Source organism: Mustela lutreola, chromosome 4, assembly GCF_030435805.1.
Source record: "Mustela lutreola isolate mMusLut2 chromosome 4, mMusLut2.pri, whole genome shotgun sequence".
NCBI lineage: Eukaryota > Metazoa > Chordata > Mammalia > Carnivora > Mustelidae > Mustela > Mustela lutreola.
Genome location: NC_081293.1, coordinates 40,529,044 through 40,553,751, shown reverse-complemented (window position 1 = coordinate 40,553,751; position 24,708 = coordinate 40,529,044). Strand labels below are relative to the sequence as shown.

The 24,708-nt window shown below is 47.8% G+C and overlaps 2 protein-coding genes across 12 annotated transcripts in view; one reads left to right on the top strand and one right to left on the bottom strand.

Moving 5' to 3' along the window:
- The window catches only part of LRRC18 (leucine rich repeat containing 18), a 31,336-nt gene extending 19,196 nt beyond the window's left edge, over positions 1-12,140 (bottom strand). For 3 of the 5 annotated variants that reach the window (XR_009352551.1, XR_009352552.1, XM_059169647.1), the window contains exon 1: positions 12,050-12,140. The gene's annotated coding sequence lies outside the window, so the exon portion shown is untranslated. Of the gene's footprint in view, positions 1-731; positions 941-5,533; positions 5,709-12,049 lie in introns of those variants that run through there. The other 2 variants (XM_059169648.1, XM_059169649.1) reach the window with 2 other exon arrangements.
- WDFY4 (WDFY family member 4) overlaps positions 1-24,708 on the top strand; it is a 276,628-nt gene that overhangs the window by 220,276 nt on the left and 31,644 nt on the right. For 6 of the 7 annotated variants that reach the window (XM_059169641.1, XM_059169642.1, XM_059169639.1 and 3 more), the window contains exons 48-51: positions 16,556-16,598; positions 17,737-17,856; positions 19,747-19,864; positions 21,524-21,633. In XM_059169641.1, coding sequence (XP_059025624.1) covers positions 16,556-16,598; positions 17,737-17,856; positions 19,747-19,864; positions 21,524-21,633 — 391 coding nt within the window. Of the gene's footprint in view, positions 1-11,050; positions 12,057-16,555; positions 16,599-17,736; positions 17,857-19,746; positions 19,865-21,523; positions 21,634-24,708 lie in introns of those variants that run through there. The other variant, XM_059169646.1, reaches the window with a different exon arrangement.

Here is a 24,708-nt window from a genome sequence, read left to right as displayed (position 1 = left end):
GAGTTCCAGAGGACGGGAATACAAATGGCGGCCTCCTGGTCTCCGGCCCGGAGGAGCCGAGAGCCCAGGGCCCCACTCCTCAGTGCGCCCTCAGAGAACAGCGCCCAGTTACTCCCGTCTGCCTGACCTCCGGCCGCGCTCCGAGCTCACCGAGCCTGCGACCGGTTCAAGGTAACACGGAGCTGCGAGCTTACTGTCGGCTCTGTCTCTGTAGCCGGCTTTCCCGTTCCAATACCCGCAAGCTCTGCGACACTCAGACACCCCCGATCCTTCTGTGACCCTGCGGGACCTGAGGCCACGCTGACCCCGCGTGGGCTTCGCCCCGGTTTAGCCTCTGGAGCGATGTCCCTCAGCGGAACAGACTTTTAAAAGTCCTGATTTTGTGCGTGGTTGCTCCACCGCTTGCCGGGAGCCGGCCCCTCCCCCCAGAATGCCCAAGAGATTTAACAAGATTTTTCACCATAGAAGTTACAGGGTTGGCAAATACGCCCACAAAAAGTTGCTCAACATCATTAGTCACTAGGAAATGCCAATTAAAATCACAAACAGATACCACTGCACAGCTATTCGAATGTCTAAAATAAAAAAGCAAAAACCCTTAAGAAATCTAAATAGTACAAAGATTTGGTGAGGAAACAGCAACCAGAAAACTCATGGGAATTCAAAATGTTCCTCCAAAAAAACAGTTTGGCAATTTCTTATAAAATGAACTGTATACTTACCATACTTACCCAACATCTCCCCAACTAGGCAATTACCCTAGAAAAACAAAAATTTAGGTTCACACAAAAACTTATGCATGTGTTTATAGCTGCTCTATTTGTGATTGCCAAAACCAGAAGAAAACAATCCAAAGACCTTGCAGTGGGTGGGTGGATAAAGAAACTGTGGCATATCCTATCACGGAACACTGTAAAACAGAAAGAGGACAAATCTGTTGATCCACGTGACAGCTTGGATGCATCTCAAAAGCATTTTGCTGAACAAAAGAAGCCAATCTTCAAAGCCCATATAATGAATGATTCCACGTAATGGTGTTCTGGAAAAGCCACAATGATGGTACAGAAAACAGAGGAGTGGTTGCCCGGGACTAGGGGCAGAGGAGGTTTGACTAGGGGCAGAGAAGGAGGGAGTTTTCTGGGGCGCCGGAACTGCCTGTATCCTGATCGTGGTGCTGGTGTGAAACTGTACATATGTTAGAGCCCAGGGAACTGTGCACTAAAAAAAGGAAAGTTTACACAAATTTACAATTTTTAAAAAACTTAAAAATACTTAGGACTCTACTTCTGCTTCTGTCCACTGTGGCTCCTTGCTTGGCCTGGTTTAGAAAGCCTGCAACTTTTTTTTTTTTTTTAATTTTTTAATTTATTTTTTATTTATTTTCAGCATAACAGTATTCATTATTTTTGCACCACACCCAGTGCTCCATGCAATACGTGCCCTCTATAATACCCACCACCTAGTACCCCAACCTCCCACCCCCCCGCCCCTTCAAACCCCTCAGATTGTTTTTCAGAGTCCATAGTCTCTCATGGTTCACCTCCCCTTCCAATTTCCCCCAACTCCCTTCTCCTCTCTAACTCCCCATGTCCTCCATGCTATTTGTTATGCTCCACAAATAAGTGAAACCATATGATAATTGACTCAACTTTTGATGCGCCCACATAGCCCTGTTTTGCCCAGTAAAGGGCATCCAGATAATGTACCACGTGGCATTGCTGTGGCACACGTGCATATCAGCGCAGGGAACAGCCACCCACAAGATGGCATGTCAGAGCAACTGCCCTACTGCACTTGAATTGAAATCATAATTTAAAGAAAGATGGGCCAAGAGCAAGGGAACCTGTGTTCTGATCTTATGGCTAACAGTGACTTTTCTGCGTGGCAAGGTGCCAGATTTAGCCCATAAAATTACACACTTCCAGCTAAATTTGAGCTTCAGATAAACAAAGGACAATTTTTAGTATACATTGTGTCCCAAACATTGCATAGTTCCATATTTTATTTGGCAATTCTGTCTCCCGGGCCTGAACAATAGTAAAGTTTCCTTTGTTCGTGACCCTTGTGTTAGTCCTTTGGGACTAATTTAAGCAAATCGATGTACTTATTGCCACATTCATTCGTTTGTTCACTCACAGAGGAAGTATGCTGAGAGCCTATTAGTTGCTGCACAGGTGAGCAGTAAAGAGGGCCAGTCCCCAAGCTCCAAGGGGTAAAATGTAGATTGTTATTGATTCTCCTATTGAGCTCCCCAAAGCTCAGGGATAAAGTTCAGCTCAAATACAATAAACATGGGTTAGAGGAGCCCTGGATAAGAAGAATGCTTCCAGTACACTGAAGACCAGCCAGGTGAGCCCTGCTGAGTCTGTTCCCCAGAGCCCACCCACACCCTGATGAGAAGCCCCCCAAGTTCTGATGATGGGAAGGCAGCAGCCTGGAGCTGCCCACAGAGGACTTTTCCATTAAAGAGCTTCTCTCCAACAGGCCCTTTAGCTCCAAGCTTGCTTATGAATTGCCTGCAAGGCAAAGCAGGGGCTAGGATAACAGATGCTGCCACTTCCCCAGCATATCTGGGGCCGCAGTCAGCTCCAGGCCAGGTGAAGCATGATCAGCCCTCACCCACTTCATACTTCTTCCACCTTATCTGGCTGGGGACCTCGCTCTTTGCTATAGAGATTAGGGTGTGTTATATTTGCTCAGAGTCCATGAGGACCCTCTAAGCTGCTGAGTACCATTGGAAGCAGACTAATGCCAGAAGCCCCCAAAGGCCAGGAGTATCCCTTCTCTCATTCAACTCGGAATGGTCAGCATCCTGCCCAGTTCTGCCCATCAAGTAGGAGAACAAATATGGGCAAAAGAATTGTAAAACTCATGATCTTTCGATTCAACAACAACTGGTTAGATGGTCTGATATTACCAATTCACAGAATCCTCAAATGTCAGAGTGGGAGTAGCAACCCACAAAAGGGCAGCTGGAAAACAGAGAAGGAGATACAAATTGATAAATGGATAGACGTAGATGGATGGATGGATGGATGGATGGATGGACGGACGGATGGTTGGAGAGATAAGAGGTTTCATATAATGAATAGCTGAGAAGCCCTAACACAATAAGTTTTTAAATGCACTGGGTCTTTTTGTCCTGAACAATTGGTTTTTATACTTTGGAAAAACTGGACCAGTTGGTTGACTCTAATTTCTAATTAATTTTTCTATCTAGTCATCGTGAATCAAACAGCATGGTGGGACACCCCGTGGATATCTAAATTAAAAATGTAACAGCAACCTATATTTTCATGCCATCAAAATATTTGCAGACATTTTTAGTTGTAAGATTGTTATCATCACTATGCTAATAGAGTTTATCTTGTGTGTTGCACTCATGTGTCTTTATATTTGTAATTAAGACTGACTCTGTATATATCTGATATCTTTAACATCTCGCTAATGTGATCTCACAATAATTATTTCACTCTTGACTAATGCATTGAGACACAGGACAGACACACTATAGAGCCCAAAGCCCAAAAGTCACAGCTGTTTCCCAGCCAGTATTTAGAGCTAACTTAAAAAGTTAGCTCTAGGGGCACCTGGGTGGCTCAGTGAGTTAAGCCGCTGCTTTCGGCTCAGGTCATGATCCCAGGGTCCTGGGATCGAGTCCTGCATCAGGCTCTCTGCTCAGTGGGGAGCCTGCTTTCCTCTCTCTCTCTGCCTGCCTCTCTGTCTACTTGTGATCTCTCTCTGTCAAATAAATACATAAAATCTTTTTAAAAAGTTAGCTCTAAAATACTAAAAGTCTAAAGCTCTAAAGGTCATGCTGTATGAGTGAGAAGTATCTTTTGCTTGCAGGCCATCTCTTAAGGGGAAATGATGTAAACTTCCTTCAGTAGAATCAGTCATTCCAAAGGCACTGCATTTATTCTCTCTCCTGACTTTCATAAGACCCATTCCCTGGACACATAAGGGGCCAGCCTCCCCTCCACTGTGACTACCCATGTGGCTTCCAATCATTCCATGTGCCCTCTGCCCCTTCCCCAAATATCTGTGTCTTCTCATAAGAGGCAGCCAGGTGGCAGGTGAAGATGTGGTTGCGTCCTCTGGGACCGTCTGTGAGCTGCCCTTGGACCTTCTGGCCAGGGCTCCAAAATAGGCACTAATGTTTGACTTGGGCCCAGTCTGCCCTGGGGGAAAGATTTATCATTTGTCCAGTGCCCACCCTGGGCCAGGAACTGTGCGTTCATCTATTTGCTTTACAGGGTAGCTGGTTTCCGGAATACAGGCTCACTGGGGGGTGTAAACATGAAGTGCTTTTATTTTTTCCATTCCTGCCCCCAGCTGTGTTATGTTGAGCCCCTCTTTCCTGTAGGCAGAAAGACAGATTACTAGGAAGGGGATAGGGGACAGACTGGAGACAGAAGGATGTCTGCGGAGCTCACAGCAACAGCTCTACCATACACATGGCAAGAGAGATGCAGACAGCAGGCGTGGAGTCTTACAGGGCCCCCACGATCATGCGCATTTTCTGACATCATCATCAGATCCACTCAGCATCATTCACTTGGGTGACATGTCGTGGCAAGTCACGACTGCAGAGCTGCGGCTGAGCCCTTCCTCTATCTCTACAGCAATGACTCAGAGGTTCATTCTATCTTTAGAATAAGAGAACTGAGGCTCAGAGAATCAAGTGACTTTCCCAAGGTAACACAGACAATGTAGCACAGCCAAAGCAAACACAGATATGTCTGATACCAAAGCGTACGATCTCTGTGCTATACTAGGTTGCCTTTCTTTCCTCTGTCTACTGTTGCCATTGCTCTAGCAATAGGAAATACTATTTCCTATATCCTATTCCTAGGGTGGGTGGGGGCACATTGCCAGCCCCGTGACTCCAAGGAGAAGAAGGCATTCTGGAATCCTAGCATTCCCAGGGCAAAATATACCTAGAACAGAAATTAAAGCTGCTTGTCCCGCATGTCCCCAAAAGATGTGCCACCTCTGGCTTTGGAATCTTTTGTCCCTCGGCCGTCCCCAAGCTCCCCCATGGTGTGAGCTTCTTGCCACATTGAACATGTCAAGAATGTGAAGATACAGATTTTTCATCCAGTATGGCCGAGGAATGGTAGCCCCCACCTTCCCAGGTTCTCACCAGAGACTTGGGGCCCTCTTCTCCTCTGGGGGGCTGCTGGCTATGTAGGGGCGCTGAGAGGCTGTATGCAGACCACCAGAAGTTTGATTTTCACTGTGCAGGCTTACTGTAAAGTCTAATCCCTGTGAGTTGCTTGTGTGCTCTTTCCAGACAACAGGCTACCCCCCTGTGTCAATCACATGATTCTCTCTACTCCCTCCCCCTCCCACACGCATGCTCAACCCCTAGAGGCACATCATGCCCTCTGCTTCCCGCCACCTCCCTTAGCCATTTCATTTGGTCCTCACTACCCTCCCTTGAGGTGAGAATAGTCCTCCTACCCAAAGATAAGCACGCCATGGGGGGGAGTGGGGCATGAAGTAGTTTATCCAAACTCCCACAGCTCACCTTATTCCAAGGCTTCTGGGTAGGACATCCTTTCCATGATAATAGAGCTGCAGCAAACAGAGTGTCTGTGTGGGAATCATCAGGTTCACTCCATGTGGCAGTTATCTGGTTAATCGGATCAGTGCGGCTCTAAGTGTCTTCCTGGGCTATTATGCGTGTACAGCTCTGTCTACCCTTAATATTATTTACTTCTCCGTCCTGAGCACCCGTGCGGCTCACACATGCTGTTATCTGTCAAACTGCCCCCTTCCCCTGGCGGATAATAAGAATTCAACTTTTATTTGGAGCAAAAGTTCCCAGGGGGTCACATGGCCCAGTAACAGAAGATTATGATTTCTTATTGGTTTAATAGCATCTATTTTGTAATTCTGAATGTACTCTGTTTTAATTGGATTTGTTAAAGGAACAAAAGGGAATAGGTGCCTTACGATTAAAATAAAATATTAAGATTATTAGTTTAACAGACTAGAAATGCCTTGTTCATCAGCGAACGCATTCAAAACACACAAACCAACCTCCGCACACAGGAAAGCAGAAGGACCAGTCATTCCTGGCACCCGCAGACCTTTAGAGATGAGCGCTAATTCAGTTTCAACCAACGGGGTTTAAATACTGCTACTGCCATATAGATGCTATTGCATTTTCTCCCCACGGCCTAGGCCTCCCCTGCAGATAAGGCAATGGGCTCCGAAAAGCGGCCTGGAAGGGTGAAAAGTACAGGGGCTTCAGACCACCTGGGGTGCCTTCTGCCTCCCCCTCTACCATCTGGGGGACCCTGGACGGTCCCCTGAGCCTCACAGAGCTTCAGCTCCCCCTTCTGTGAATAGGATCACAAAAGTGGCTGCTTCTGAAGGTGGGGTGAGCATAGGCGAGCCCTGGAGGCCTGTGCTGTGCCTTCCTGTATTGGGGGAGAGGGGAAATCGTGGCATGATCAGGACAGCGTAACTGGTCAACAGTGGAGCCACAACTCCAGCGGTCCCACGGAGTAGAAATCGGATTCAGGCTCCACAGCCCCACATCCTTACTGTGGCATCTCTGCCTCACCGGGTGCACTTTAGGTTACTTTATCCTGGGGGACAAGGAGACAGCTCCTTGAGCCACAGGACCCCCAAGAATGGAGCCCTGAAGATCGACCGTAAGGGGACAGTTGAACTTCCCATGGCTCTTTTGGATTTACTCATTCATTAACCATAGGTACCTGATAGCCGCTGTGGATGGGCATGGTTTCATACAGCAAGCCACAGGAAGCGGGAGAGGAGCAAAAGCAGAGAAGCGTACAATGCCAGGTGGCAAGGAGTGCTAGGAGGAGAAAGAGTTGTGACAAAAGAAACAGAGATGGTGCTGGGGGGAGGGAAGGGGGCGTACGCTTCTGGAGAGGGTGACCAGGAAGGGCCTCCTTGAGAAGAAGACAGCCGGGCAGAGACTGAAGGAAGCAGGGATCCAGGGAGATGGGGAGGGTGTTTTGGATGGAGGAAACAGATGGCAAGGCCCTCGGCAGAGGGGAAGGGGGGGACAAGCGCCGGGGAGAAGGAAGAAGGAAAATGGAAGGAGGGTAAAGAGAGAAGGGGGTGGGCGGTGGAAGGGAGAGAGAGAAGAAAGGGAGCAGGCAGGCCAGAGGCACAATCAAAAACAAAATAAGCAAAAAGAACAACAACAGCAAAAACACACCAAACAAACAAAACGAGAACAGACGTGACCTGGCTTATTGCTTATTTTCCAAATGATACTCGGGCTATTGTGAGAAAAATCCCCAGAGCATGTCATACCAGAGAGAGAGAGCCAGTCCCCACACTTCGTCCAAGGCCATCACAGACAAGCCCAGGTTCCCTCCGCTCTAATTTCTACCAGAGACTGGAGAAAACCCAGCCACCTGGCTGGCATCAGCCATAGTGTGGTACTGGACTGGCACGTCACTGTGAGGTGTGCTCTCGGACAGGGTCTCGGGGCCACCAGGAAGCAACTGTGCACAGGACCTCTTACGTGCAGCCCACTGGGTGGGAGCTCTCGGGGGTAGTGGACATAAACCAGACATGGCAGGGAGCTGTCCGGGCTGGATGAGAACTGTGTCTGCCATGGGCTCCCTGGGGGCCATGGCCAAACCACTCACCTCTTCTCAGTCTACACCCTATACCTGGGTGATCTCACCTAGTCTCTTTATTTAAATACACCAATGACTCCCCAAATTTTGTTTTTTGTCTAGACCTTGCCCTCTGACCCCAGACTTCTTTATCTTTCTGCCTACTTAACATTGCTCCTTGCATTTTGTGAAGACACCAAAACACGTTGTGTCCCAAACCAATCTCCCTGTCCCCCGCGCTGCCCCCACAGCCTCCTCCAGCCAGGCCGACAGCAACAGCATCTCGGCCCCAGATGCTGGCTGGGGCCCAGACCATGGCATCACACTCAACACCCCTTTGCCTCTTAGGTTACATGTTTGGTCTGTCAGGAAATCCTGCTCGCTCTGTGCTCAGGGTCTATCCAGAATCCTACCATTTCCCACCATGTGTCTGGGGGTTACCCTGAGCTGAGTCACTACCTTTTGCCACCGGGCCTTGGCGGCGGCCTCCTGTCTTATTTTCCTGCACCTGTCTTTGTCCTGTGCAATCTGTTCTCGACACAGCAGCCAGAGGATTTCTGTTACCACAGCAAGTCCCTCCCTTTTACTCCTTGGTGCACACCCCTCCAATGACTCCTGTCTCACCCAGATAAGGGCCGGACACTTACCAGTGGCTTCATGGCCTGACCCACTGCCTCCTCTCTGAAGGGTCCTCCACCACTCACAGCCACACTCACTCCACATCCACCACTCAGCCCGGCCATTCCTCTAATCCACCCCTACAAACTCCTTTTTATAGCCTTTGCTCCAGCTCTTTCATCCTTCTGGAAGGTTCTTCACTCAGATACTTACTTGACCGACCTGTTCATCTTCTTCAAGGTTTTGGGTAAAATTTACCTGCTCAATTCAGCCTGCCCGGATGCCCCAATTAATGAAGCACACCGAACCCCAGCGTGTCCTGATCCTCCTTGTTCTGTTGCACTGTCTTCCATGATACTTATCACCTGAATATTATTTCTAATAGGCTTACTTGTTGTGCTTATTTTTATCGTCTGTGCCTTTCTCTCCCCCCCAACCCCTAATCAGATGCTGTACTCCCAGTGCCTGGAATGGAGGAGGCCTTCAGTCAGTCTTGGTTGAAGGCATGGATTCTAGGTGTTTACCAAGCTCATCCCAGCTCCCACGACCCTAGCCAGGGGTCAGCTTCCTCCCAGATCCCACAACTGCTGTGGAATCCCTCTTGACCCACTATTTATGCACCTACTTTGAAAGGGCTTCTAGAACATTCAGACTATTTTTTAAAGGAGAAATCTGTGGGGGAAAGTCGTCACTTTCACACCAAATAATTATCAGTCACCAAGTGCGTACCCAGCCCTGGGTGGGACACCCTTGAGGACAGGAAGACTTTCCAAACAGATGCATACAAGGGTGTGATGAACTTTTTGGCTGTGAGATTAAGTGTGCAGTGAGGCTGGAAAGTGGGTTAGCAGTACGACAAATGAAACTTTAATTGGGTTCGGCCAAAGGGAAAGAAAACGTCCCTGGAGTGAGTAGCCGGATGTAAGACTTGTGGAAAAATTTTTGCTGATTCCCAAGGACAAAAGTCTTTGCAACCTTTAAACACAAATCATTAATGATAATATTAATAATAAAAGAAAAAACATAGCAGCAATTAGAAGCTATGATTATACCTTTGTCCACTGTTAACCTCTAGAGCTTGCTACAACCCAAGCTACTCACTTGCTCATTCATTCGTTCGTTCGTTCAACAATTTGTATTTGAGTCATTCTATTGGTCAGGGTCAGGTTGGAAGAGACACAGTAAACAAGGTAGACATTGCTATACTTCTCACGAAGCTCCTATTTCAGGTGAAGCAAATCAATGAATAAAAACAAACAAAAAGGCCCAAGATCATTTCAGCCGGTATAGACACTCTGCAAAAAAATCAAACCTGGGTGTGGTGTATAAACAATGAATCTTGGAAGAGTGAGAAAAAATAAAATTAAATTAAATTAAAAAAAAAATCAAACCTGGTGGAGGTCTAAGGGAATGTCCAGGATCAGGGAAAGAATACTGGGGAGGGGTGGCCTAATTTAGACTCAGAAGGTGGAGCAAGGACTCTCTGAGGTGACGTTTGAACTGACACTAAAATGAGGGCACATGGGAGGATTTGGGGAAGAACTCCCTTGTGCGGTGGGGGGTGCACCAGGGCAAAGGCCTAACAAGCTGGGAGGAGCTTGTGGTGTTTACTAGAAAGGAGATGTCTCAAGGGCTGGAACAGAGACAGTAAGGAGAGGGTAGAAGATGAAGACAAAGGGCTGGGGAGGGCCTGCCTGAGGGGGGACAGCATCACCCTGGTTGCTGGGAAGTCTCAGAGGTAGGGAAGGAAGAGTAGATGGAGATAGCCCCTTGCAGGCAGAAGATGATGACTACCAGGGGCATAGGAAGGAGAAGGATGGCGCATATTTACCGTATGTGGGAGAAGCAGAATTAGAATGGTCTTCTGGGTTGCATGTGTGGGTCAAAGAGAAAATGCAGCCTGCCGTTCTAGCGGGCCTGGCATTTTCTACACATGTTTCCTCTCATGCTGAACGCTAAGTTTATGTCCAAGTGCATTGCGTGCATTATCTCATTTGATCCATCCACCCCACTTTACGGAGAAAGCCCTGAGCCTCCAAGTGTGTCCCCTGTCAAAGTCACACGCTGCTCAGTCCTCTTGTCTGGGGGCTGAACTGGCATTCGGCTTTTCCGTGGAAGTTTGATTTTACAAAGTCCAGTGATAAATCTGGCCCTCTGGGTTGACAAGGAAGCTCCTGACTCATATTTTCCAAACAGTAGCCTCAGTGGAACGAGGTTCTGTGTCACTCTCTCTCTAGACCAGGTCAAGCCTCACCCTTGAGATTCATCCCTCACGGCAGAGATAGCATGTGTGTGTTATTGACCTCGCTCTGGGGGCTGAGATGAGGTCTGTGATGCAAGACTGGGAAGAAACTAGAAGTTGGCGATGAGTCAAACTGGCAGCGGATGGAAAGGCTGGCGATGGATTGTGCAGCCGGGGGACCCATCATGCCTGTTTGGAGGGGTGCATTTTTCCCTGCACACCTTCTGTTCTAGGGAGACCAGGGACCAGGAAACATCACCCAGTCTGACTTTCCCATCACATAGGTGATGGCTGGAGGGAGAGAGCATGAAGTCACCCTCACCTCTTGATAGCAATGGTAATTCCAAGAGGAAATTGGAGCCACCAAGAACTGGGCCTTAAAAATTGGTCTCTAGACAACGGTGGGGCTCAGGGTCTCTGCAGAATGGGCGGTGTCTGGCTCAGTGCTTCCATTTCCCCTGCAGGCTCAGACTCCGGCCAGAAGGCATGTGAGTCACAGACCAGTCGCAGCTTTGTCTCTCTAGATATGTGACTTCGTACACATTTCCTAACCTTTCTGACTCCTCATTTCATCCCACAGGAGCTGGTGTTCAGGACTCAGTTCACGTAACATCACACACGGTTCGTAAATGTATTGAGAACTCACTATGTGCCAGACCCTTTGCAAAGCAATGACACTGCGTAGCTTTAACATATTTGAATTCAGTTCCTGCTTTCAGACTGCGTGTAGCAATTATACTGACCACCTATTACAGGCCAGACATTTTACAAACATTATAAGGAATTCTTATAACCACCTATATATTGGTTTTCATCTCCATTGGACGGATATGGCAACCAAGGTTCAGTGAGGCCAAGTAGCTTATCCAAAGTCACAAAGACCGGAACTAGGAGCACCTGCATTTTCCCATTATACCTGTCTTGGAAATAGGGACATAGGCAGGTGTTCCAGTGTGTTCCTTGAAGAGTCTCTCCTTGCAAGGCCCACCCCAGCCTAGGACATGACTGCTTGTTAATGGGTCCCAGCATTCAGGACAACTTGTGAAGAGAGTTAGCTTCCAGACTTCTCAAAAGATGGCGTGTGCCCCCAAACCCCACTCCGGTCAGCAGTCATTAGGCTCCAGCCTCCTGAGTAAAGAAGTGTAGCCACCCTGCACTCTCCCAATGGGTCAGTCACTGGTGGGGTTAAGAAGCATTTCAAATTCTAGTCACCTCTGCCTGTGGAACAGCAAAATGCTCCAGATGCAGACTTTGGAAAGAGACCCAAGTGTGACCCCAATGTCCCAGAGACTCACACACTGTCCTTCCCAAGCTGGCCATGGCCCCAGGCACCCAAGAAAGGCCGGCTGGGTCCCCAGCTCGGGCCCCTGCTAGCTGCCCTTCCTGCCTGCAGCTCAGGGCCAGCTTCCTCCTCTTTAAATAATGAATTAGCTCGTGTCTAGGGTTTGTAAATAAAGCACACCAAGAGAACCAGCGTTTCCAAAGTTGCTTACTCAAAGGAGGAGAGCAAAAAGCCAAGTTTGTTTGGCAGAGTTCAAGTAAATCGATAAATGAGGGCCACCACCAGAGGAAAACTTACCCCGTTTGTGCCAGTTCCTCCTCCTCCACTGTGAAACTTTGTCACCAGGCAACAAGAGACTTGGGACCTGGAGTTAATTAGCATAGTCTTGACGCCAGCCTGCAAGGTGGGAACACAATAGCTGAGAGGTCTCCAGGACACACAGGCGCAGGCGCAGGAGCTGTCCTCGTGGCAGGGTGGGGGGGTGAGGGGGGGCGCCCGGGGCCTGGGCTCCTCCAGTTTCTTGTTGGGGGGGCTTTCCTTTCTGCCACCCCCAGCAGCATGGTGGATACTTCTCCACCAGACAGAACTGGCCTGCCATGGCCACACCGGAAGTGGACATTGCTAACGGAAGAGCAGCCATGCTTGCCCCTTTTAAGGGACAAACACCTTACTTTTATATAAAGCACAGAGTCAGTCCCATGAAATATCATTCGTCTTCCTCGTTATTTGTCCAAATAGCTTTTTCAGCTCTTTGATCTGTGAGAGAGCTATCTTTTATCTGCTTATTTGAATTTAATTATTTCTTGCGTTTTTCTCTTTGTGCCCTTTTCACACGATGAAGTCGGAATGACCATAATGCGCGTATAAACCGTACAATTATATAGTCATTTTTGTCTCACTTAATATTATGTTAAATGCTGATGTGTAATTTCTAAAATCTACTGCTCAATAGAATGTGTAATACTGAATCTGGTTGACTGGGCTTTTCCTCTTGTTTCCAATTTGGTGCTGTCGTGACTAGGGCTGCAACAAATATATTTGTACATTTATAATCTTTTTGTTCAGTTTTTTCCTTTAAACTAAATTGCCAGACATTGAGAAGACCAGCAAAAAGTTACCCATGAAAACTATTATGCAAATAATAACATTGTAGAAAAATTTGAAAATGCATACATAGAAATAAATAAATATGCCCGAAATTACACTACCCAAATGAAATTAAATAAAATAATTAGCAGATAAGTAATTTGAACTACAAAATAAATCCAAGCACTGCACATTTTGAAAAGTATTAAAGCAAAAGGAAAGAGTTGAAATTAAAAAAGAAAAATATGGTTAACCACAAAAACTTTAGATACATGGATATCACCACTGTTTTTTTTAATGCAAAACTAAAAAAAAGGTCATTTAACTTAGACAATAAATGGATTTAAAATAATTATCAAATTCAGATAAGTAGAAAATTAAAAGTTACCCAAAGTCCTAGGACTCAGTGTATTTCTAGACTATTAGTAAAAGTATATCATTTTAAATTAGAAAATAAACAACGTGAAAATCATAGAACACAGATAAGCAAAAAAGCTAAAAAACTAAAATCAACATTTTATGGAAGAAAATGCACAAGAAGATAAATAAATTTTAAAGTGCAGAGATCTAAAACCTCATGAGAATTAAAGCCGCTCAGTTTCAGCATCTGGAGATAACTTCCTGTTCTATATCCTTCCAGACTTTTAATATCTCAACAGCTTCATGTTTATCTCATGGGTATGCAATGATAACTTAGCAACTTTGCTAGGGCTCATTGTTTAAACCCAGGGGTACACAAATTACTCATTTGTCAGGAAACTGCCTTCTAACTCAGCCACAACTAAGGTTTTTGCCTTTGTTGCCTTTTGTTTACTTTTGTTTTCTTTGCCCTGGCAGAGGAAAGAGCTTGTCTTGTGAGTGGGGGCCTTGGGTCAGGGTTTGGTCCGAACGCGTGCTTTGCACAGTCCAGTGTGTCAGAGTTTCACGAGTCTCTGCAATGTGCCATTTGGGGGAGGAGGAAGCAGGCTATCCGCGGAGCGGACAGCCCAATGCGGGGCTCGATCCCAGGACCCTGGGATCATGACCTGAGCCGAAGGCAGAGGCTTTAACCCACTGAGCCACCCAGGCGCCCCATCCACTTTCTCTTCATTAAGTGAAGAAATGGCTGCCTCATTAGGTCGTTGTGGAAATTAGACAATGGGTAAAGTCTTTGCAATCTTTAACGCATGACAATTACTGGTATTTATTATTATTATTACTATTATTATTATTATTATGTCTCTGAGTGAAGGGGATGGGAGATGGCTTCCAGTTACACAATGACTAAGTCATGGGAATAAAAGGCCCAGCATAGGGAACACAGTCAGTGATACTGTACTAGTGTGTGGGGACAGACGGTAGCCACACTTGTGGCGAGCCCAGCATAATGTTTAGAGATGTTGAATCGCTCTATTCTCCACCTGAAACTAACATAACATTGTGTGTCAAGTGGACTCAAATAAAAATATAGACATAAATTTTTTTTAAAAAAATAAAAAATCAGTATAGGAGTATATACATAAAATTCTCAAATTAAATGAAATAAGAAAGAAGTGGAAGTGATAACATAAAACAAACATAAATAAACAAATAAAAAGTTAAAAACTATGACTTACCTTTGGTTAGGTGTCTCGGCAGTGCTGGTAACGGTGTCCTTTGCTGGTCGTAAGGGAATGATGGATCTTCCTTGGAGCTCATAGCCGATGAAATGAGAAATGGGATGGTGACATGCCTCTATCTTCTGCACACCATTCCACCTGGGGGCAGTGTCACAAAAGACCACCGGTAAAATTCTAGAACCCTCTCTGAAATTGAAAATGGCTGAGATTGTCTCTCATTGCCTGAGCTATAATAGGTACATTTTGTCCCCTTATTTCCTGCCCCCCCCCCCCCCGTCAAACTTGCAAAATAAAGTAGCAAGACTAGTGAGCTTTGCCATACGGACTCCACATGCTTGTAGCTCGACCTCCTCAGGAATGCTCAGCACATGTCCTTTCCAAGGTGGTGACCCCCACTGTCTCCCACCTGGGCTCTGCCCATGTTTGTAGCCTTTGAAGCAGCCTGCGTTCCAGAACTGGGATAGGCGGCCGGCCCCAGACTGAGCAAGTGAACCAAACCTTCGCTGGAGCCTTTGCAACCTAAAGCAATAAACTTGACTATCTTTTGCTTCTGTTCTTGTTACTGTCATTTGCCTAGATAAAATGGACATAACAGATGATTTTTCTATTGGGGGTGATGGTGTGGGGAGAGGTAAAACCCAGCCTGGGCGCTGCATTCTATTTATAAAAAACCTACCAAGGAAAGAATTGAGTGAAAAGCAATGGGAAGCCTGAGGCAGAGTATAGGCCGGCATTGCTGGGGTGAGAAGGTAAGGGAACTGCCCCTGCTCGGGCACTTGGGCAGCCAGGCCTTGTCCAGAGAGACAGAGGCTGGAAGGATCCTGGTGCAGTGTATGTGAGTAGAACGTAAAACGCATGTTGGGGTGACATCTGTGGGCACTTGAATGGGACCGAGGAAGAGTGAATGGCTGAAAAGAGGAAACATGATATGGTTGGGTTTGGCAAAACATCTTGAACAAAGGTCGTGAGAGCAGAAGGAGAGTCAGAGAGGGGAAGAAAAGAGAGCTGGAAAAGGAACCAAAGGATACCACAGAGGCCAAGGAACTGGGTTCCACAAATCCATGCTGAGCAGAAAGGGCATTGCATGTGGAGAAAACCCCTTCCTGTCCCCTTCCCAGCACACCTTGTTGCCTTTCTAAACTCTTTCCCACCACATTGGTCAAAAGTGGTATTTCTTTGGTTCAGTTTGTATTTCTCAATTCTATGTGTAGAAACATGAATCAGTACAGCCTTTTAAGAGGACAGGTTGGCAATATGTAGCCAACTAATATGTAGCCAACAAAATGTTCATACTTTTCATCCCAGTAGAACCGCTGCCAGAGATTTCTCTCGTGGATACGCTCACCAAGTACCCAGAGATTTATGTCTGAAGCTGGTCACGGAGAGGTCATTTGTAAGGACCAATCCCCACCCCCCGCCACCCCAGGCAGGCTCAACCAGTCCCAATCCATCTGTACAATAGGGTCCTGCTGCTGTAGAAACGAATCCCATAGAGCGATGAGAGCTGACTCCACCCTGCTGTGAAGTCTGTGACAAAACACAGATGAAAATATCCCCCCATATTGTCATAAAAACAACAATGATCCAAGCGCATAGACAGGCCTAGGGGTAAAACTATTCTGGAAATCGTTAACTGGGGCTTCTTGAGTAGGAGTGGTAGTTCGGAGACTCTGATTTTACAGTCTTCCACATTTGTTAAACTATGTGCCTATGTTATCATCCCATTCCAGTATGTTCTAATCACGTATGTTACATGTACATGGGGAAAGCAGGCTGACACGTGGCTGTGGGAAACCCAGTGTGGGGTTGTGAGAGGTCAGCCTGCTTTTGCGTGGCCCCAGGACTTCCCCCACAGGCCACACCTAAGACAGCAGTAGAATATCGCAGCATCCCAGCAGAGCAAAAGTAACCATAAAAGCCTAACCTTCAGTAGGGTAGTGTGGGGGCAAGTAGAGCTTGGATAATAGTCTTATTACCCTGCCTGGAGAGGGCCTGTATGCCCTGGGAAGGCTGTGGCTTTTCTGGATGCACCAATCCCACAGAGCTCCAGAAATTCCCACTTCTCCCCTCATTTGTGCTTTGAGACATTTGGTCACTGTCATTGTTTTCTGTCCCACAGGAGATACCCAGGCTCCGACCGGACCATGCTGCAGAGGTGGCAGGTAGAGTGACCCCGTAGAGGACTCTAGGTCTGAGGAAACCCTGTGGGAAGGCAAATCACAAAACAGCTCTGGCCCCAGTGATGGAGAGACAAAGCGCATGGGGGACTCGGGAAGGAACTTATTTTTTAACTTACCAAAATGTCCTGAGTATTTCCCTACAAAGATCTCAGTGATCAAAAGTGGTCTTTGAGGCTTGGAGTCCGAGGTGGGTGGTGTGTGTGTGTGTGTGTGTGTGTGTGTGTGTGTGTGTGTTTGTACACATGCATATGCACCTGCCCCATCCACAGACATGTGTAAGTGGACACAGTGTAGAGGGGCTCCAGGGTTCTCTTGTTCTGAGAGGACATGCATGACTCTCAGTTTGAATGAATGGACAGTTAGCCTCTGATCCTCAGTGAAAGGCTAGGACCCCAAGAGGGCCAGTCCTAGAGATCACATGGCAACAAGAAATGAACTCCTGGTCACACTTATCCCAAATCTTTTCCCAGCAAGAGGGCCAAGCGAGAACTAGCATGCGGGTCCCCTGTGAGAGGTGACAGCTGTGCTGGACTCAGTATCCTTTCTTCCCTTGGCCATTTTTCCCAAATATAGGCCCTGACTCCGCCTTGACTGTACATTCTAAGACCCTAAAAATGAATTTTATCCCAACAGAGAAGGGCAGAAAAGAAAGTCCCTAAATTCCCAGAGGGAGACAGCTTATTCAACCTGTTGGTGAGGGCTCCTTTCTCTGGGACTGCAAGGCTCCCTTGACTAATTTGTTTTTAATCATAAGAAGGTCAGCAGTAAGTTCATCCATAGCATTTGTGCTCTTCCTTTAATCAACTTTTGGGTATCACACTCAGCAGCTGAACAAAAGAAGGCTTTATCCTTGGTCTTGGATGGCTGTGCTGTATTTTCTCTTTTTTACTGGCTGACTTTGCTTCCTGAATATATATTTGCTTCAGTTCATGTTGAAATTAGTGGGGCCTCCCTGCTTTGGCCTGGCTTGGGTGCCAGGTGCACGGGGAAATCTGGAGGCGTGTGGGGCCTGCTCTCACCCACACAGTGAGGGCTGCAGAGGGTTGAGAGATAGACCCCCATGGCCCTTAGGAAGATGCCAGTCATGTTTGGTTTATCTCCTCTCTGTCTCTTCCGGCAGAAAAGGGACATCAGCAATTTTGAGTATCTCATGCACCTCAACACCGCGGCTGGGAGGACCTACAATGATTACATGCAGTATCCAGTGTTTCCCTGGGTCCTGGCTGACTACACTTCACAGGTATGGTAGTCACGTGGCTGCTGTTCAGATGTCCTGAGGCTTTCTGACCCTGAAGATCAGAGTGTACTAAGTCAGCACACAGAGCCTCTGCTATGAGATTCAGTCCACCTGGGCCTGAGGGCTGCTCCGTGTTCCAAAGGAGGCCTTTGGAGTCTGGGAGCTCAGGTTCCTCTCCAGATCTACCTATGGGAAGGTGACCCTACCTGTGGGATGATCAATATGACGAGGACAGTTGCTAACATGAGCCCCGGAGGGCCTCCTGGCTTACTCAGTATTCTGAAGGCAACTGATAGCCATCTGCTGAGACACTGCCCAGTCCTGCAAGTGAAGGAGACCATGGAATTTATTCCCGAATCAACATGTGTGGGTGAGGGGTAGAGTAAAGGGGAGAGACCCAGAGACCCAGAGAGAACAAACTACTCCTCTGTATCTTGACTTCAGCCATCCGGATGTTGGTATGTGGACTTCACTCAGGATCTGGACTGAGACATGTTGGGACAGGGTGCTGACGGCGAGGCCAGATCATTCCCTCTTTCGGCGTGCGCCCCTGGGCCTCAGCAGGCAGGGAGGGAGGAGGAAACCTGACACAGCCGGGCCGAGATGACATTGCTGGGAATGATCTGGCCACGAAGCACTGTCCCAGCCACCTGGGCTCTGGCCATCAAGTGGGATGTTGGGCTGTGTGTGTAAAGGAGAGAAGGTGGCTAAGTCCTGCTTCAGACTAGCCCTTGCCAATCCTGCCTGGGACAGCTTGGAAGACTGACACCCAGGATTTGGGAGAAGGAGCCTCAAGCCTTTGTGACCTCCTATCCCCAGTTAAGACATTTAACACAAAACTCTTCTCTCCAGCTGCACATTGCCTTTTATTTCCCTAATGATCCATCTGAGGCTGAGCTATTTCAAGAATGAAACATGCAAATCCCAGCTTTAACTCACATGTTGCAAAGGGGTGGTTTACCAGCCCCCTTTGTTTAGTCCAAAATTGTGATTACTTACCCATGTTTAGAAATCAGGCAATTTCTCCTAGAAATGTGGATTTCCAATACTTTTGGAGAATCAGGAGATGTAGCAGCCTGGAAGCCCCATTCTGTCCTGGCAAAATCACAGGGGCCTGAGAAGGGTCTGCCTCACTCTGCTCCCACCCCTGGTTCTGCAGGTGTGGAGATGGGGACAGGCCCTGCCTCCCCAGGGGGACTGCAGTGGTTCATGGCTAGTGAAAAGGAAAAGAAGCATTAAAAAACACTTTCTATGGGACATGAAAATCCTAGAGGATATTTGACTCCTCTGCTAACATGTAGAGTATCTCTGCTCAAAGCAAACGTCTCTGAGGACACCTGGCCCTAAAAACCTCAGGTCTCCACTGCCTTATGTTGTGTTCCCCAGGGCAGAGGAAGGGGTAAACTTGCATGCTGTCATTGCACAGAAGGGAGAGGCTCCAGACAAAAGAGGATGCTCCTCACATTTCCTTCCCAATCAGAACCTTCTAGAGAGTCCGTTTGATTCCTAGTAAGGACTGTGAACTACTGGAGCATACATCTCTCTCCATGGGGCCTGGAGCCAAGCACCTCATTGACAACAGGGATTCTTTTCAAAGTCTCTTTTTAGTAACTGGTGGCAATGTTCTGATTTGGGTCAACTTGGAACAGGTTCAGTGTGAACTCAATCTTCCCCTCCTCTTAGTTTCCTTCTCTCCCTTATTAAGTCTTTGTGGATCACTGACTCTGGGGCCATAAAACCCCAGCACGCCTGCTAATCACCAGAGGGGGTCAGACCAAATGACGATAAACCAATAAAGAGAACCATAAAACTAAAGAGCGTGGCTCCTGAAGTCTCACTGGGGCACAAGAGGGTCTGAGGGGAGTTAACTCCAACTACACATCTGCCTTCTAGACATTGAACTTGACGAATCCCAAGACTTTCCGTGATCTCTCAAAGCCTATGGGGGCTCAGACCAAGGAAAGGAAGCTGAAATTCATCCAGAGGTTTAAAGACGTTGAGAAGACTGAAGGTGGGTAGATCCCAGCTTGACTTTTTTTTTTTTTTTTTCCTGCAGTATTGCTCATTCAAGTACCTTGACAAGGTCGTTGGTAATGATTCGGGCTCTCACCTAGCATGGAAACAATTATGTTTGGATAGAAACAGCTCTAATCCTCTGGTCTGCACCTTGACTGCAGGGAAGAGTTTCCTGGGCAGGTTTTACACCTACTGATGCCCAAGCCCCACCCCTAGAGATTCCGATTTAAGTAAGGCTGTGGTGAGGCACAGGGAGTACTGAGAACTACCGTGCTAAGAGCTGCTGCCTCCAGACCTAGGGCTACCAGAGGCGGAGAGCACATTCATTCAGCATTTTGTGTGTATTCCCAGCACAGGCCAGCCCACATTCATAAATACAAGGGTCCATTCCAAAGAGAAGGGAATTAACACGGACAGTTCAAACAATGCATTCAAGATCACAGCTTCTAAATGGCGGAGCCTGTATTTGCTGGACTCTAGAACCTACCTCCCAGTCTCTTCATCAGCACATCACCTTTACAATTTTTATCACATTCACATGCGACTTGAATTCCTAATGCCTTAATTTTTTTTCTCTAGGTCTATTCATTTCTGAACTTTGATGAATGTATTTTCAAAAGAAATTTTTCTATCATGCAGTTGATGCTAGCTCTATTGGTTTTCTCAAATCCTTTGAAATAAACATATAAGTTAAAATAAGGAGCAGCTATCCATGAACCATGAAAATTTCCCTTGGGAACCAGAGGTCTTGTGCTTTGGAAAGGCTTACACGGCACAGAGACGCTGCTTTTGGCGAGCAGGTTCTCAGCAGGACAGGGAGGGTCCTGCTGCATCCTGCACAGCCCCATAGAGGCCTGCCCGGGACCCCTGCACTGCATGGGGCTGGCACTCAGACTTGCTCAGGGGAGATGGGAGGATGTAGACTGTTGGGCAGGCCCTCGTTGCCCTGCCTTTCCTCCTGAGGCTGAAGGTGAATCATTAGGACCCTTCTCGGGGAACCCCCCAGCCCCGCATGCTGTTCCTCTGGCTGCCGGGCGTGGCAGGGCCCCTTCCACAGGGGCAGGCCAGGGGAGCATGGAATCTCACCGTGCTTTCCCATCTCACCTTGGGTGTGCATTTGAGCTGCCCGTTGGATTTGGGACCTTGTGCAGGTTCCTCCACCAGCCCCCGGAATAACTGGCTTAGACAGCTCCTCCATGGCACCAGGGAGGGCTTCAGGCTGGGCATGGGGCTGGCGGCAAGATGGTAAGAAGTCACCACAGGGAGCTGGTTCGGGCCTTGGCCGACTGCACTGGAGGGATTGTAGGCATGCTGGGGTTTTCTATGTGCCCCTTAACTCAGAAGGCCAAAGCCACTGTCTTCCCATGAATCCTGAGTGCAGCGTTCCCAGAGCCTAACTCTGCCCACGTTCTCAGGTGTAGACCACTGGGGACTCGTGGGTGCCACTGAGGGTCTTGAATGTGCTTCTCATCACCATGGCTACTGGCCAAATCATGATATCTGCGAGCAGAGCCAAGGTTTCATTACACCTGCAGGTGCTATCTTGAGCGGGGCTTGTGCCTGCCGCTCATGATTGAGCCTGGTAGAGTCTGTGTGTCTGCAGTCTGTCCCAGCACAGGGGGACATCCATGCCAGACTTGTCCTTTCATTGCAGGAGATATGACAGTCCAGTGTCACTACTGTACTCACTACTCCTCGGCCATCATTGTCGCCTCCTACCTGGTCCGGATGCCACCATATACCCAGGCCTTCTGTTCTCTACAGGTGAGCTCCCTTACACACACACACACACACACACACACACACACACACCACTATCTCACCGACGAATGGCTGGGCTTGGATGAAGAAGGGGTCTCCCTGCTAGAAATCCAGTCTCAGCCGGTGATTCCCGGATGTTGGCTCCGGGATCCTGGGCATTCCAGCTGGGGCAGGCTGCCCATCCTCACTGATCTGCAGTGACCCGCACCTCTGCCCAGTGGTGTTGCAGAAAGACTCCAAAAACAAGAAATGAGAGGTAATAGGGGGAAACATGCATAACATAAGTCAGTTTTCATGAAAAAGGAAAAGCAGAAGGCTTGAAGACTTCCTTGAAGGTGGGTGGTTGGGAATTAGAAAAATAAACACAAAGAAGGAAAAAAAATAACATTACAAAAAAAGAGAGGAAGGAAGAGTGAACGAGTACCACTTGTGACTTCGGAATGCTGACAGCCATGCTAAGTGCAAGTTGAAAGGCTTAAAAGGACAAAGTACTTGAATAATGAATAGCTGAACCAGAGAAAGAAGCTGACCAACTTACCCACCCATGAACCAAGAGACCATTCATTGTACCAGCCTAAGGTTGCCAGATTTCACAAATAAAAACACAGGATGCCCGGGTACATTTGAATTTCAGGTAAACAGTGAATTTTTTAGACTAAAAAAATGATTTGTTATTTATCTGAAGTTCAAATATAGCTGGGCCCCCTTCTGTCTTTCCTCAGCCCTATGCAGCGTGAAGGGAGCAGGCCCTGCTCTGAGTGAGTGGTATGGCCAAGGCACATGGGGTTGCTGAGACAGGGTCCTTTGTAGGCAGTCAAGACATTTATTTTCTTTCTGACCTTATTGCTGGGATCCTGCTTCCCAGGTTGTCCTAGGGGCGCAGCTGTCAACTGGGGAGAGCCTCTGGGTAGCCCAGTTCCAGCCAGCTCCAAAGGGAAGCAGCTCACAGTGCAAGTGCACGGCCTGGCCAGCTCCAGGGCCTTCCCAGCATCCTACGGAGAGGAAGGCAGGAGCCACGGTGGGCAACAGGCCACGAATATGCACAGACTTGCTCCAGTTATGAAGTCCAACAAAGAGAAAGTACGAGTGTTCCAGGAGTGTGGGGTTTTGGTTTGACCTCGCCCAAAGGCCACTCTTCGTGGTCAGATGACCTTGGCCCTGAGAGACCAAAGGCCGCGTCTGTACTAAATCCAACTCCTGAGCCCTAGGTGGGAGTGGGTAGGCAAGGTCAAGGTGATTTCTCCAACTAGGAACAAAATCCCTCCAGTCTTCTCTGTCTTGGCACAGTGTTCTCTCTCCTTAAAGGCATGGATTGTCTAGACATTGTATAACCTCCTCTCCCTGGAAATACACTCAAAAATAATAAGTGTGCTTCCCCTGAGCCTTTCTCAGGCAACAAGCATTTTAAGTAAGTTTGGTTTGGAGAACAAACGGTCCCGGAGCTCTAGCCCGTGCCAGGAATCCCATCCAGACGTTGCTCATTAATCCACAAGAAGAGATGATCGCGTTGATGATGATGGCGATGCATTCTGTTATAGCACTCCCTCCAGGCGGCGCTGGATGCTTGAAAAGCTTTCTTTTGTCCCTTCAGTCTCTGTAAAGTCCCATCTCTACGTGTTACTAAAGGTCCTCTCACGTGGACAGGAGGCAGAGTGAACTTGAAATGGTATCCGCCATGAGATTTATACGCCAGATCTGCTACTTCATGGATACAGAATCTTCTGCAAGGGATCTTACCTCTGGAAATGAGGGTTGATTTTGCATAGCTTCCGGAGCTGCTGAGGTTAAACGAGAAACTGTGGGTAAAGCCCCTAGTTGCAGGGCTTGACACTGCGTAGGCAATAGATCCTGGTCACTTACTTTCTCCCTGCAATCAGCCAGATCGAAGCTGAGCAGGCCTGAGCTTGTTCAAGCTGGTCCGCTCTGGGCTAAGCTAATTCAAGACAGCCCGGACTTCGGAGAAGCATTCCAGGACAAGACGAGCCATATGAAATAGGTGTGCTGCAGACCCACAAAAATGCTGGGTTAAGATCAACCTGAAGTTAGTCACAACTAGTCTGAGCTTTCTTTTTAGCTAGTTTGATCCATGAATGAGCACACTAAACTGATTTGAGGTGGTCTGAACCAGCGTAAGATGGTCAGAACCAATTTTATCTGCTTTGGGGTGACACACATTAGCTCCGGCCCTTTAACTCCCATGCTGAAGTCTGATGTGACTCCTAGTTTTTCCTGGTTTGACTCTCTGTGGCTGTTGGCTCATCTGAGCTGAAATAAGTTGGGTTCTCCATGTGTGCTATTTTTTACTGACTCTTCTAGCACAACCTGAGAAAAATCCAGCATCTTCTGCTTTCTCCTTAGAATAAAAGATGAATTTTAGCTCCCAAGGGAATGCTTAAAGGCTATATCTGGGGGAAAATGCACCTGGCTCTCCTTTGGGAGTCCTGGGACCTTCACAGACCTCCTTAGGAATGTTCCTGAAGTCAGGCTCTTTCTCTTGCCCCCACCGTGCCTCCTAGGGGACAGGTCCATTTCTTCTTAAGGGACCTTTGCTTCACTCCTGTCTGGTAACGAGGAACGGAACCTCACTACAGTCTCAATAGTAGACTTCCATTCCCCAGCATGGACCATGAGGTAGCGAAGAGTGAGAAATTTGGAGAAGATGCAGAATCCAGGAGTGAGCCCTTCTTATTTTATTTATCTGGAGAGCAGGGAACTGAGAGGGTTGGATGGACCCAGAGCTGGGTGTGTTTGCAAGAGTCAGCCTGACAAAAGGCGTGCTTCTCCATTGCGCATGAAGTAAGCTCTGCCTCTTGCCTATTAGTGTGAAGGAGCCAGACTTGCCAGTTGCTTGTTCCATGGCTCGGCAGGGAGGATGAATCTTTGGAGTGGAAAGCCATGTGTCTAAGCCCTGCACCCCGTGTGACCCTGCGCACTGTCAAGAGGCAGACATGGTGCCTTGGGTACAGTGGCTTGCCCAGCCACCCCTGAACTGGATGAAGACAGAAGGGGGGGCTCTGCCCCACAGCCTAGAATTGCCATGCAGCACATTCTGATCCCTGGGTGGAAAGTGTGCTATGT